The sequence below is a fragment of the Ambystoma mexicanum genome, chromosome 8 (genome assembly GCF_040938575.1).
Source record: "Ambystoma mexicanum isolate Mex_15411 chromosome 8, UKY_AmexF1_1, whole genome shotgun sequence".
Classification (NCBI taxonomy): domain Eukaryota; kingdom Metazoa; phylum Chordata; class Amphibia; order Caudata; family Ambystomatidae; genus Ambystoma; species Ambystoma mexicanum.
Window position 1 is genome coordinate 736,461,353 of NC_090929.1, and position 13,027 is coordinate 736,474,379.

The 13,027-nt window shown below is 44.6% G+C and overlaps 1 protein-coding gene across 5 annotated transcripts in view; it reads left to right on the forward strand.

The window, feature by feature from the left end:
• Positions 1-13,027, forward strand: part of MARCHF8 (membrane associated ring-CH-type finger 8) — a 951,649-nt gene that overhangs the window by 561,392 nt on the left and 377,230 nt on the right. The window contains exon 1 of one of the 5 annotated variants that reach the window (XM_069610554.1): positions 1,034-1,387. The exons of 3 other annotated variants lie outside the window; for them this stretch is intronic. In XM_069610554.1, the coding sequence (XP_069466655.1) occupies positions 1,358-1,387 (30 nt within the window). In that variant the 5' untranslated portion in view covers positions 1,034-1,357. Of the gene's footprint in view, positions 1-1,033; positions 1,388-13,027 lie in introns of those variants that run through there. One more of the 5 variants, XM_069610556.1, reaches the window with a different exon arrangement.

Here is a 13,027-nt window from a genome sequence, read left to right on the forward strand (position 1 = left end):
TAAGTGCGTCCCTGTTAGGTGAAAAGCCAGGGGACGACCATCCAATTTAAGAAAATCGCTAAGTGCGTCCCTCTAAGGTGAAAGGCCAGGGGACGACTATAAACGTAGCCAATACAGGACAGGTTTTAGTACAATCTGGTCAGCTATATGCCATGTTTGTTAGATCGAAATGGCGTAAAGAAGTCAGGACATTTTATTTTCGGTAGCAATAATCATTCTTTTTGGAATCCATCGTCAATAAAGGATAAACCTTTTATGGGCAAATAACCCCAAACCTCAGCACCATATAATACTGCTGGGACAGCTTGTTTGTCGAACAATTTGTATAGAACCTTCATTGGACAATCCCTTTATTTTGGACTGTGATATTGTGTTGTTTGGGTCATGACTGGTTCACCTTAACACAGCTCTTAAGAGTATAGCCTTCCCTCAGCTCACATTACCGCAAAATGCGAAGGAGGTATGTTTCTTGGTTGTCCGTGTTTCACCTTCATGATCATGTTGTGTTTTGGTTTATAGAAGTGTGAGGGCTGAGTGGGCCATTTTACCCCTACTCATCCTTGTCCTCCTGCAGAGCAGAATGAAATTTGTCACACTGCCCATCCATAAGAGCGAAAATAAATGTTTATCGCATTACAATCAATTGAAAGCAGTTTGGGATGATTTGGTCATATCTCATGATGCTGAGAATGGAAGGGTCAGATTAGAAACAATACAATTTACAAATACACTGTAATTAGTTGTATTGTTAGAATAAAGGGAATGTGCATTTAAGAGCTGCATTGCACATGTGCACCTCTAAGAGAGAACAACAATTCTAGTAAATACATGAAATAAAGGGGCTGTATTTTTGTTAATATCTGTATAATGCGAAATATTCACAAAGTAGTTTCTCCAAAATTATTGTTTTCGAAATACAATTTTGGGAAATGTGCATGAAAATGCGAGGCAGCATACAATAAATAAGGGGAGCCATACAGAAGGCCGTTTGTAACCACACAGCAACACTGTCTCACATCAGCTGATCACAACTGTCTCCTGGGCCCGTCTCCATGGTGTGTGGGTGGGAGGGCTGAGAGGACAAAGTGAACCACATTCAGGGAGCCCTCGTCCGCTAATCGCTGCTCCTCTCCTCGCCCTCCCGGACGCAGCAGGGGGAGGAAGCAGCACTGGGGAGAGAGACACTGATCGCGCCGCTGCCAGCCAGGGGCTTAAGCAAGCCCAGGCAAGTACTGGCTCTTCCTTCTCGGCTGCACGCGAATGTAGGGCAGGAAGCAGCTGTGCGCGCACGGCGCCCATCCCCAGCCTGGATTACAGGAGCCATGCAACGAGGGCGAGCGCTGCAAAGGACACGCCGATGCATTCATGCTGGAAGATGAAGCTGCAGGTAGGAGACGCGTCGTGTGGTCAGCTTATAGCCGTAGCTTCATTTTTGGGTCCTCGGGGATGTCGTTAAGCAGCGCTAATAATATGTATCCATGGCGATGACAGCTCCTAAACGGCCTACTGGGGTGAAGCCTAAGCGAAGCGCTGCACCTACATTCCAGTTCAGGTTGCTCTCCTTGGTAAAATGCCAGGGAAGCCGGCTGCATTTCCCAGCTAATGGGCTGCCAGCCCTTTCTTTCGGAGTAGAGAGGGCACAGCTACTGCTACCGCAGCAATTGTTCAATTCCCCGCCCTCCGCTACCGGCAAGCAGGTGCTCATAACATTTTGTTTTTGTAAATGTCACGCACCATTATTATATAAATCGGAGGTAGCAGCAGGGTTGCAGAATGTCACTCTTTGTAGAATGAATATGGTAGGGGCGGGGTGGGCCGAGGTAGACGGGCACATCCACTTGCTGTGTGACCTGCTAGCAGACAGTCCTTTGTTTATCTTTGTGTTGGAATTGGTTGGCGTGTGAATCAGGCGCGTGCCCCAGCACCATGCACAAACATAGGACAGATTTGTGCAGCGAGAAACTATCCTTTGTTCTGCTTCCCTGTGTAATTTCCACGATTGGTTTAACGTGTGCCAGCACTGTCATGTGATCTAATTAGGCAGGAAACCTTGCTATTTCCTTTTGTCTGTCATAATAAACGTAGATGTCTGCAGCTGTGAACTTTGCTGCCGTTTTAAAAGTCGCCCTATAGCATGCGAAATTAAAATCTCGGTGCAAAGAAGAGGGCTGAGCACGGTTCCCATCTCCTGGAAATTGTGTTTTAAAGCGTTGTTGCAAAACATGCACGTGTTTTTTTTAATTTCTCGGCTACCAGTCCAGGTTTGAGAAGTGCCATCACCATTGGATGTGGACATTTTCAGCTTTGTGTGAAAGCCGGGAGAAGATTAGCGCTCACATATTATTTCGAAGCTGTGCGACTGCGAGCAAGAGGCTTACTAGGGTGACGTGATCATTGTTAAGGGGTCGGGTAAGGCCCGGCCCTCAGTTGCATGCACTCACGGAGCCACAGACTCAGTTGGCTGGTTAGAAATGGCTCACGTGAGGAGGTGAGCCCCTTTTATTAGCACTCTCACATGACGTGTCAGGTGTCATGTGAAACGGCTGGGGAGGAGGTTTCCAACATAACAATCATGTGTCTCTCTTACTGTATGCATAGGTGATACACTTTCACATTTAGTCTTTTTTAGTTTTGGCTATTAGGTGGCGCTGAAAGAGTCTGGTGGAGTCTGAGGAGTGAAAGGAGTGGAGTCTGTTCTCCTTGCTGCTCTGCTACAAACTCTTCTGTGTCTATTGAACTGGGCGTGTTTTTGATACCATAACTGCTTTCCCCCGCAGAGCGGGCGCAGAGTCTGAGGAGTGAAATGAGTGGAGTCTGTTCTGCTTGCTGCTCTGCTACAAACTCCCCCGCGGAGCGGGCGTGGAGTCTGGCAGAGTCTGAGGAGTCCGAGGAGGTCCGTGGAGTCCTAGACTGAAGTGTTCTCCTCCTTCTCCTCTGACTGTGCAGTTTTGGTTTCCTGATTTCCCCTTTCTCCCCCTCCCCTGTCCCCTTCCCCTTTTGTCTTCCCTCCTGTCTTCCCGTGCCTTCCACGTTTTCTTCTACGCTACGCTCTGTTCTCCTGCCTTCCCTTCCCTTCCCTCTTCCCTTTCCCGTGCACCTCTACGCTCTGCTCTCCTGCTTTTCCTCCCTTCCCCTCCCCCCTCCCTTCCTCCCCTCCCTCTCCACCCTCCCCCCTGCCTTCCCCGTGTACCTTTTTACCCTGCTGCTACCGGACCTTCTCTTCGCCTGGATTGCCTTCGGTGTGGAACAGCCGAGCTATGCGAGACACCACGAAACAGGCGTCGTTCTCAAAAACGCGCGCTCAATGAAAATTAGAAGCTGCATCTCCCGGGAGCCGGGGACTTCTTTCTGAGCTCTCTCCACCTCCGTTTACTTGCCTGCTATTGAACCAGCTTCAAGTAAGTGACAGCACAGCGTGCTCGTCGCATAAAGATGTCAATGCTCACATGAGTACAGAGTTAGTTGACAATAACAACTTGCAGGAAATGCAGGAAACGCCCCGAGTAAATACTTTCGATATCACGAAAAGACGGTCTCTCACGAAACTAATGAAAGTATCCACCCAGCCCCGATGTTAAGCCCTGCAGTCGGCGAAGCAGTGAGTCGCCCCTCCTCGTGTGACCTCTCAACCTGAAACGTTGTTCCCTTGCGAGAATTAGTGTAGCGCTCACTGAACAAACGTTCCTATCCAATAGTTAACAGGATGGTTTGAGTGTGACACACGATCTTGTGGACGGGGGGCTGAAAGAGGCCATGTATTCAGGATGAATTACTCAAATGTCTGCCTGAGTGAGAATGGTTGTTTGAACTTGGGGTCCCCGCACACTCGTTTTTACAGCACTTTAGAAAATCTTGTACCCTCGCTATTGCTCAGCTTCGTATGTGTCCAGGCTACCGAGGATGTGGACAATGTGTTCTGCCACTCGCATGACCACTCAGAAACAAGGGCAACCGAACCAGCAAGTTTTGCATATATCCATCTTCCACTAAAAACAATAGAATGTAAAGTGTCTCAGTGCCACGGAAATAGAAGAAATTCACTAGATGTTGTGAATAAAGTTCTGCTTGATCTTACGCGTCTGAACAAAGACAGAATTCACTCCAATCCAAACAAAACTGCTGCCGTTGTGGCATAGTCTCTGACTGATCATCCTGATTCCATAAACCCCGAAATAGAAAAGCCTCATCAACCTAAAACCACGGAGGCAACGACTTTCCTCAAACGCAGGAGAGTCGATTCCAGCATTTCTCCCAACATTAGATGCTCACAGAGAAAGAAAATTAAAATGGTGGATCTAGCGTCCAAAATTTCTGCAAATTTCACAAGTGAGGAAATGACGCAAGATAGAAATGTGACTGTTGTCACGTCATCAGAGCGATCATCCTCTGATTCCTCCATAATGGAACGGCTGTTTCCAAAAATCGGACGGCCGGTATACCATCAGAGGCGTCGCACCCAATATGAGGCCTTGCATGACGATACAATGAGAAATGCCCAATGTATGAAAGAGTCACAAGCAACCATAATGTCCTCTGACAATTTCAATGGCGCCATTTATTAAGATGTACTAACATCTTAATGAGAACATTAAAGATCTCTCAAGTGTAGTTTCTTCTATGAACAGTAAACTTTTGAATTCTGAAAATGCACTCAGTGCCCATAAGGAGGCCCTGTACGGGATGCATAAGAAGACTGAGTGGGCCTTGGAAATATTGGCTGAGTACACCAAAAATGCTAACTTAGACAAAAAATTGTTAGCTGAAGTAGCGAAAGAAGCACTGAACCTCTTCAACAAAAAAAAAGAGGTGAACCTTTCATGTGCGAAACTCGGATGTGCTGGTTGCCAATCATCTCTACCCTCTGTTCAAGCCAATCTTGCTAAGAGATCTATGCACTCTGTCACGTCAATTGTGGATTTGGAGAAGCCAAGGACGGCCCCTTTGAAGGATGTCCCTAACAGACACACCGTGAGGCCTGAGTCCTTGACTATGGATGAAGCAATTCCTACTCAAAGCAAGGCACTACCAACTGAGTTGAAACAACCACAAGATGCCTATGTGATGCTAGTCGTGGACGAAGAAGCAAGAACACCCATGCCATCTAAAGTCCTCACTCCATACCCAGACGACAACCTGCTGCCCTTTTAGTTTACCGCAATCTTAAAAGAGAGTCAAGCCGCAGGAAATTTGGCCTTGCAAGACCCTCAAATGGCATCGACATCCAATACATGCCCAAATCCTCAGATTATGAAGACATCTACCTCACCCTCAAAGACTAATGTCAATGATAATGCTTCTGGACTGTATGACATATTTAAAAAACCTAGGAATACTCAAGGTCCTCAATCAACACAGTCCCATTCGATGGGTGCAACCCTAAAGAAATCTAAAAATCAACCTTTGAAGAGAAGAAAACGAGGAATTGACTCCCGTAAATTTCTACGTAATATTAAAACAGTCAATGTGACGCTAAATAAAACTGTTGTAAATGAAAAAAAGAGGTAAAACAAAAGCGACCTCAAAAGAGGTAATCTCTGTGAATGACGAAGCAGCAGATGTCATCTCATGCTCCAGTGATGTCTCTGCGGAGCTGTTGAACATGTCAACATATGAAGATGACGACACTGCGGACGCAACTGCGTCGGAAGCAATTCCACAGGCGGTCGGAAATGACATTCATGATATTGCCTGCCTGGAGGGCTCAAGCAAGGACAAAGGGATAAGTTCCCATAACATAGGCGTAAGCCCCTCTGAACTGCCACACCCATTGACCATGACACAAGACGCGAAAAGTGAGAATTCGGACCTGGCACTGACCCATAAAGATGTTCTGAGGGAAAAGTTTACCTCCACCTAATAAAGCGACACAAGTGTGCCAAGTGATTCAACAACCTCCTGAATTGCAAGAGGAACGTTCTCAACCTCACATAACGTTCATGACTCTTGATGAGAAAAGAAGGAAGCTGGCAGCTTCGTCACTTTTAAAAGGTGAATCCACATGTGCTAAAGATGAACAACCTAGAGTTCCCCTTAATAAAATGTCACAAGGGGGTGGGAGTTCGTTATGTAATGCTCAACATGATACATTCAAATCGGTGGAAATTACACGTGCTACTATGAATAACAAAGGCTAATTCGTTTATCCAAAAAACACAACACTTATATCAAGTGCTATTGGAACGCATTGAGTCTTCAGACGATCTAATCCTGAACCACCACAATGTTTTATGGCTATGTCAACTTGTTCCCATCCTTAGAGCGATTGAATCCGAGCATTTGAAAGTGGTGGAATTTTTCAATGAAAGTAAAAACGATGCAGTGATACTACACGTCCAATCGAAACTGATTGTGGACACATTGCTTGAGGCTGGCCCTGTGCTGATGTCATTGGGTTTTGACATCTCCAAAGTGGCTGCCCGCCCTCTGCCTGAACCTTCACGTAGCACCACATTCAGTTCGCCTGACCGTGAAAACAAAAGGCTAAAAACTTCTGCGACAAAAGATCTAGTCGCTGCAATGATCCCGTCGGATGTACCTAGTTTCACTTCTATAAACTCTGATCTACCGACGAAGTTACAGAAGGAGGAACTCATAAGGATAACAATTCAAGCGGCAAATAGACCAACCACTGAACCAAATGAAGTAGAGTCAGTCTCTAACTTGGAAAGTAATGCTAATGACTGGTCCTGGGTAGCAGGCGCTTTAAACATGAAACAGGCCAAGTAATGCCAGGCCCACTTGGGCCCCAAGGAATGCACAATGGGATCATGGAACACAAGGGGCTTCCGCCATCTTTTTTCAACTGCATGGGCTGAAGACCTCGATATAATCTGTTTACAGGAAACTTGGTTAACTGAAATTCCAATAATTGAAGGGTATGAGATAGTGATGATCCCAGCCATTAAACAAGCAAAGGGAAGACCCATGGCTGGCTTGCTACTGGCGGCTAAGAAAGCATCTGGTTTCAGGATCGAGAGATCAGTGAATATTTCTCCATTCATTCAAGTAACCGTCGTTAGCTCATACCAATTAGAAAATGCTCAACTACCCTGGCTTTACATCATCAATTTATACTGGAATCATTCTGCAACAGGAGGGGCGGCCTTTATTGACCAGGTCTCAGCCATGATTGATGAATCTCGCGAATTTAATCATATGCAGTGACCTGAATATCGATTGTATTAGGAAGATCGAGCCATTGGCAACACGAAAACTACCATCCAACAAGCGCAGTTAACAAATCAATGGTGTCTTGAAATGGATCTGCGTAGGCTAATGATGCTGAATGGTAACACAACTGGTGACATCCCAGCACAAGCAACTTGGCGTAGACTTGGTCAAAGCTCCACTCTGGACTATATATTTGTGTCAGAAAACATTCACACAAGGACCACTCACCTTGAAGTCACTAAAATGACTCATAGTGACCACGATATGATGAAATTAAAATTCAACTACTACACTCGACGTGAACAAGAATCCTGGCCACACGCTGTGAGAACAGGGGCGTGCAGGCTGCGATTACATCTACAAGACAAGGAGGTATCCACCATTACATCAGAATTTCAGTCGATATTGTGGTCCGTAGAATATGAACACCTGCTGACACAATTTAAAGAACGCAAAAAGAGTCTGAGTAAAGTTGACTTTGCTCCAAAGCATAAATTTGATCTAGAAATATTGCAACAGAAAAGAACGCTGAGGCAGGATCTAAGAAAATCCAAAGATCGCACAATGCCAACACCAATGAATGTAAAAGATTAATTAGACAAACTTATAAGAACTGGCTCAAGTCTCATAAGGCTATTATGCTACAAAACGATTCTGAACTGATGTTATCGAAAATGGCCAACAAAAACTCTGCTGACTTTTGGAGGCTGATAAATAACAACTTAGCCCCACAAAATGCTTTACAGTCGAACTCAGTTTCGGAAACAGAATGGGCGCGGTTTTACACTAGTCTTTTTTGTAAGGATGAAGTAATTGAGGCATGGAAAGCTCCAATCCTGACTCACTGGGATTTAGTGTTTGAAAGAGAAGACATTCAAGTAATTAAAAGCGTGAATGTCTCTCGAGCCCCGGGTCTGGACGGCCTAACGAAATACACCATCAAGCGTCACCCGGACCAATGGGCAGAATTTTGCATTACTCTGTTTGATAGAATAATCAAGTGCTATGCCATCCCAAAATCGTGGAAGAGCGCTGTTATCGTTCCCATTTTCAAAAAAGGAGACAGAAGTAACCCAAAAAATTACAGAGCGATAGCCTTGCTTGACGTACTGGGGAAAATCTATGCTACCCTCCTCCAACAAAAATGATTAAAATAGTCCAAAGAGACGAACCATGTGGACCCAAGAAAAGCAGGTTTTGTAAAGTGGGTAGGGTGTGGAGTGAACCTGTTACTTCTAAACCTGCTGAAAATGTAATCTCACAGATCTAACACCAAAGTCTATTTAGCCCTAATAGATCTTTCCTATGCGTTTGATAGCATAAATAGAGAACTGTTGTGGAGAAAATTGAACGCGTGGAACTGTCCACCCAGTTTGTTAGCTGCCATCCACAAGTTACATTCCAACACCAATATCAAGATCAAACTAGACAGGAAAGGCACGCTATCTACACCAATTAACACCTGTAAAGGTGTCAAACAGAGCTGCCCTTTGGCAGCGATCATTTTTAATTTGTTTATATCAGACATCAATGCCATCTTTAATGGTGCGAACGTGTTTCCAGCAAGAATCCACAGTTCTCAAATTGACTACCTTGTATATGCGGATGACCTTATCCTAATTGATCTTACACCCATTGGTCTCTAGCGGAAGTTTACGATCCTTGAATCTTATATAACAGCGAATGGGCTGAACATAAATAAACAAAAATGCAAAATCTGATAGGAAATGGGAGAAACAGTAAAAAATTCAAATGGCATCTTGCTAAAGAACAAGTCAAGATTGTGAAAAACACCACCTACTTAGGCATGAAGATCAGCGCAAGTAGGAATGATGCGCCATGGGTTGAGGTATCGAAAAGCAAATGTCGCCAGCTGGCATGCCAAGCGAGCCTGATAAACAAAAAATATGGGAAATTCTCATTAAAGCCAGCCATTACTTTTTTTCCAGCAAAAAGCCATCCCAGCCCTTATTTACGGCGGGGAAAATGCGTTTGGATGTCCAGACGCATTATGGAACTCCCTTGAAAATATCTTCTGGACAAGAGTGTTACATTTGCCCAAGGGATCATCAACGGTCTGCATAAGCTTCTATTAGGGCTACATTTCAATACAAGCTAGAGTATCGTGGAACCTACTGAGCCTATTCAGAAAAACAATTCTAAAGGTTCCAGTACCACAGATCCGAATATTACACAAACCGGATCTGGGAAAAACGTATACGATTCTCTCCAAATAGAATGCACTTTGTCTTGATGTCTTGGATCAACACGATATTACTCTACAAACTCTCATTGACAACCCAGAGTTAGCCAAGAGAAAATTGTGGAGAGCAGACTGGATTAATACTTGTGAGTTAAGGTTGAAATCGAAATTGATGAAAGAGGTCCCCGGAGAGGCAAGAACTTACGGTCAGCTTCAAGCTTATCTGACTTGCTTTCCCGATCAGCACTCGAGAGCTCTTTATATGCATTTCAGGCTCAATTTAATGGCAACTAAGGAACGCCTAAGCACCTGGACGCAATTTGCCGAATTGGCTTTAACATGTAGATTCTGTGGTGCCAACAAAGAAACTATGAAACACTTGACAATGCTCTGCCCTGCGTTTCTTCAACACAGAAAAACTATTTTTGACCCAATTATTAGCAATCATCAAACTCTGACCGCAAGAAGAGTGGTGGAAAGCCCTGTTTGATGAGTCAAACAGACCAGTGATATTTGCATTGGTGTTTCTCCTGCGAGTGCTAAAAGAACGTTTAGATGCGGAGAAAATAACTTTGAGACCAGTAATTGTGTGAGACTGTCACACCGGCCTCCATAAACAGAACGTTGTGCTAATTACCAGCAAAATGATGAGTAGTTTCCGATAATAGGATGAAGGGGCCCTAGGAGGATGGTGAAGTAGTGTGTTTCTTTGTGATTTGTCATGTGTTAAGTTTTTTAAAGGTTTAATTAAACCAATAAAATAAAAAAAATAAAGCTGAAATTATTGTCACCAAAATAAGAGCTTTAACAGGCGAGCATGAAACGGCTGTGGATGCAGGTCTGTTTTAATGCGTTTCAATGCAGGTTGGCATATGCGGATGGATACATGGTAGTTTGACTATATGTCCCACCCATCGCTCAGTGAAAGCAATGGGCTTTTCCTCCCATTCCCACCTATCTCTGCCAGCGACAAGCCTCTTTTTGTACTATTTGGCTGAATTTCTACTGTGTGGTGGATTTGTCGGCCATTTTTCCTTCCAAAATAGAGTCCGCCATGTTTTAATGTTATTAAAAAGATATTTGACTTGATTGATGCTTTTAAAAATATTTACTCCATCTTTTCAGTTATGTTACATATTTTAATGTATTTGGTTTTCAAAAGGAAGAATTTACTGTTAAAGATACGTGTTTGGTAAAAATGTTTTTCAAATTGTCCATGGACTTGCTTGTGGGTGTGTGTGTCTAGTGTTTTCTGCTGTAGTACCCCATTGGATCTCCAGTTAGTCATGTCAGTATGATGTGATCTCCAATCTGTGCTTGTTTCCCCCCAGGCAGCCATTTTATTTCAGCATAATTAGTGCATGCCGGGGTGTTCAAGTAACTGTTTATTAATGACAAAATGTGCACTGTTGCTTGTGCTTTGTTTATGGTGTTGTCCTTTGTTGTTGTGGAAAAGCCATGACGGCGCAATTAGTTTTACTAGTAAACCAACATGTGCAGTCGCCAGATGAAGCATGCTCCATTGCTTTTGGTATGGCACCTTGTGTGCCGGCGCATGGAGCGCGCATTTAGTGACAGCCGCTAGTTTGGAGACAGTAACGGTGGCGGCTTCGGAGAGCCAGCCACCAGCCCTGAATCTGTTTACGTAGCTGGATCCATGCATGCGTCTGTTAAAAAAAAATGGTTTCACTTGTGCTCCGGTACTTATGCTGTGGCAATCGTTGTCAAGTCTCTTTAAATCTCATCCCCACTAAGAGCATCATCCACAAAGTCAAAAACAAAGACAGGATTTCTACATCACATTTTTACACGCATGGTTTATAATGCGCTTAAGAGGTATCTAATCGCGGACCCGGGATTCAAACCTGTGTTCTGCGAGCGCGTGAGCTTTCCTCCCGTCCGAATGAGTGGATCGCATTGTTTCCCGTTATTGAAATGTACACTGCAGTGGTATTCTGGGAAAGTTCCCTTTGCAACAATCCGCAGAGAAAATATGTGACTCCAGAGGTCGAGTAGTATGGGGTTATATAAAGCGCTCTGATTTTATTCTGCATCACATGCGGGTTAAGACCAAGCATACATTTTAGAGTTGCGCGGATTCTTCGGTTGCCATATCGCAAGGCTATGCTCGATCTAATTTCAACAAAGAAAGATTACCTGAGTGGTCTGCAGTCCATAGACTCACAGAAATTAACGCAACCGGCCTGTTAGGCAAAGTTTGTATGCAGTACCCTCTGTGACCACTACACACAACTAGGACTACAGGTGTAAGCAAAACCAACCTTTGGTATAAGTCTGTACCACACAGTTTTTGGTAGCCAGCTGAGCAGCCAGGCTTATCTCAAGGGGGAATGTGCGCTTGTAAGGGTGTTACACAAAGGTCCATAATTAAAAGTATTCAGATAGACACTTGCACTCAAGGTTTCTTGGTAAAACACTTATTTATTACACAATCATTTATAAGGCATTCACTAGATGAGGCAACCAATATCACACAAAAATTATACTACAGTACTGATTACTAAGCAGTTGAAGTAGGAGCAAAATAGCAAGGAAGTAGGAGCAAAAAGGCATCAGTTAATAAAACAAATATTACAGTTACTCTAAAACAATGCAAATAGTTTGAGTTCACCAGAGGAGTTGATTCAATGCAATAGGTAGGCCAAAGTCAATGGGCTAGTGTCTTGTATTAGTAAAAACGGTTCTGGTATTTAAAATGGAAAAGTCTTTGCCACGGTTCTTAGAAGTAGTTCACGGAAGAAAGGTTTGTATGTCGGGTCACAAGCTGACTAGGCCTGCAAGTTGCCAAAGTCATACGCACTTTCGCAGTGAGAGGTAAGTTCTCTCGGTCGTGTTTTCACAGTACCTTATATTGAAGAAAAAGATGCAGCTGAAGACTTCTGTTCCTGGCAGTTCCTGCAGATCTCGCTGTTTCTGAGCCTCATTCGTGGGGACAAGAGGGAGGATGTCGGGGGACTCCTGCACTGCACGGGGACTGGTCACAAAGCTGGCAAATTGGCAAATCTTCGATTACGGTTGCTGTTCTTCAAGCACACAAGCTGGTGTCTTTCCCCCTGGTTAATCCTAACCCGCTCCGAGAATGGTATCCAGGTGGCTTACGAGTTGATTGGTCCTACCAACTCAAAGGAAGAAGTCGTCCTTGAAGGGCTTCTCTGTCGAGGTAAACTTGCTGATTCAGACCTGCAGCAGGACTCCACCAGGCAAACCAACGGTCCAGCAGTTTCAGCAGCCGTCCTCTTTCAGCTTGTCTTCGGTTCTTTCGTTCCACTGGCCGACTCTGCTTTCCAGTCCAAGAGACTCACCTTTCAAACAGTTTTCTCCCTTCATTCCAGCCTAGCTGCCACTCACCCAGCAGGGTGGCTGTCCTTGCCGGACAGTCAGCCAGCCAATCACGCCAGAGTGCATTTGGGTCTCTGAGGAGACTAAGCACGGGGAGTTTCGAGCACCTCTCTCACTTCCTGCCCACCAAAGACACTTGGGTGCCAGAGGCGGTCTTCAGTCTTGAAGCCCGCCAAAGGCGTAGAAACAAAGGGACCAAACCTAGATTGGCACGCAGAGACAAACACTAGAAGGACCTTTCCAAAAAGAAATGGCGAAAAAAGAAGACTGGGACCTGTTTAAACAAAGGGGGAT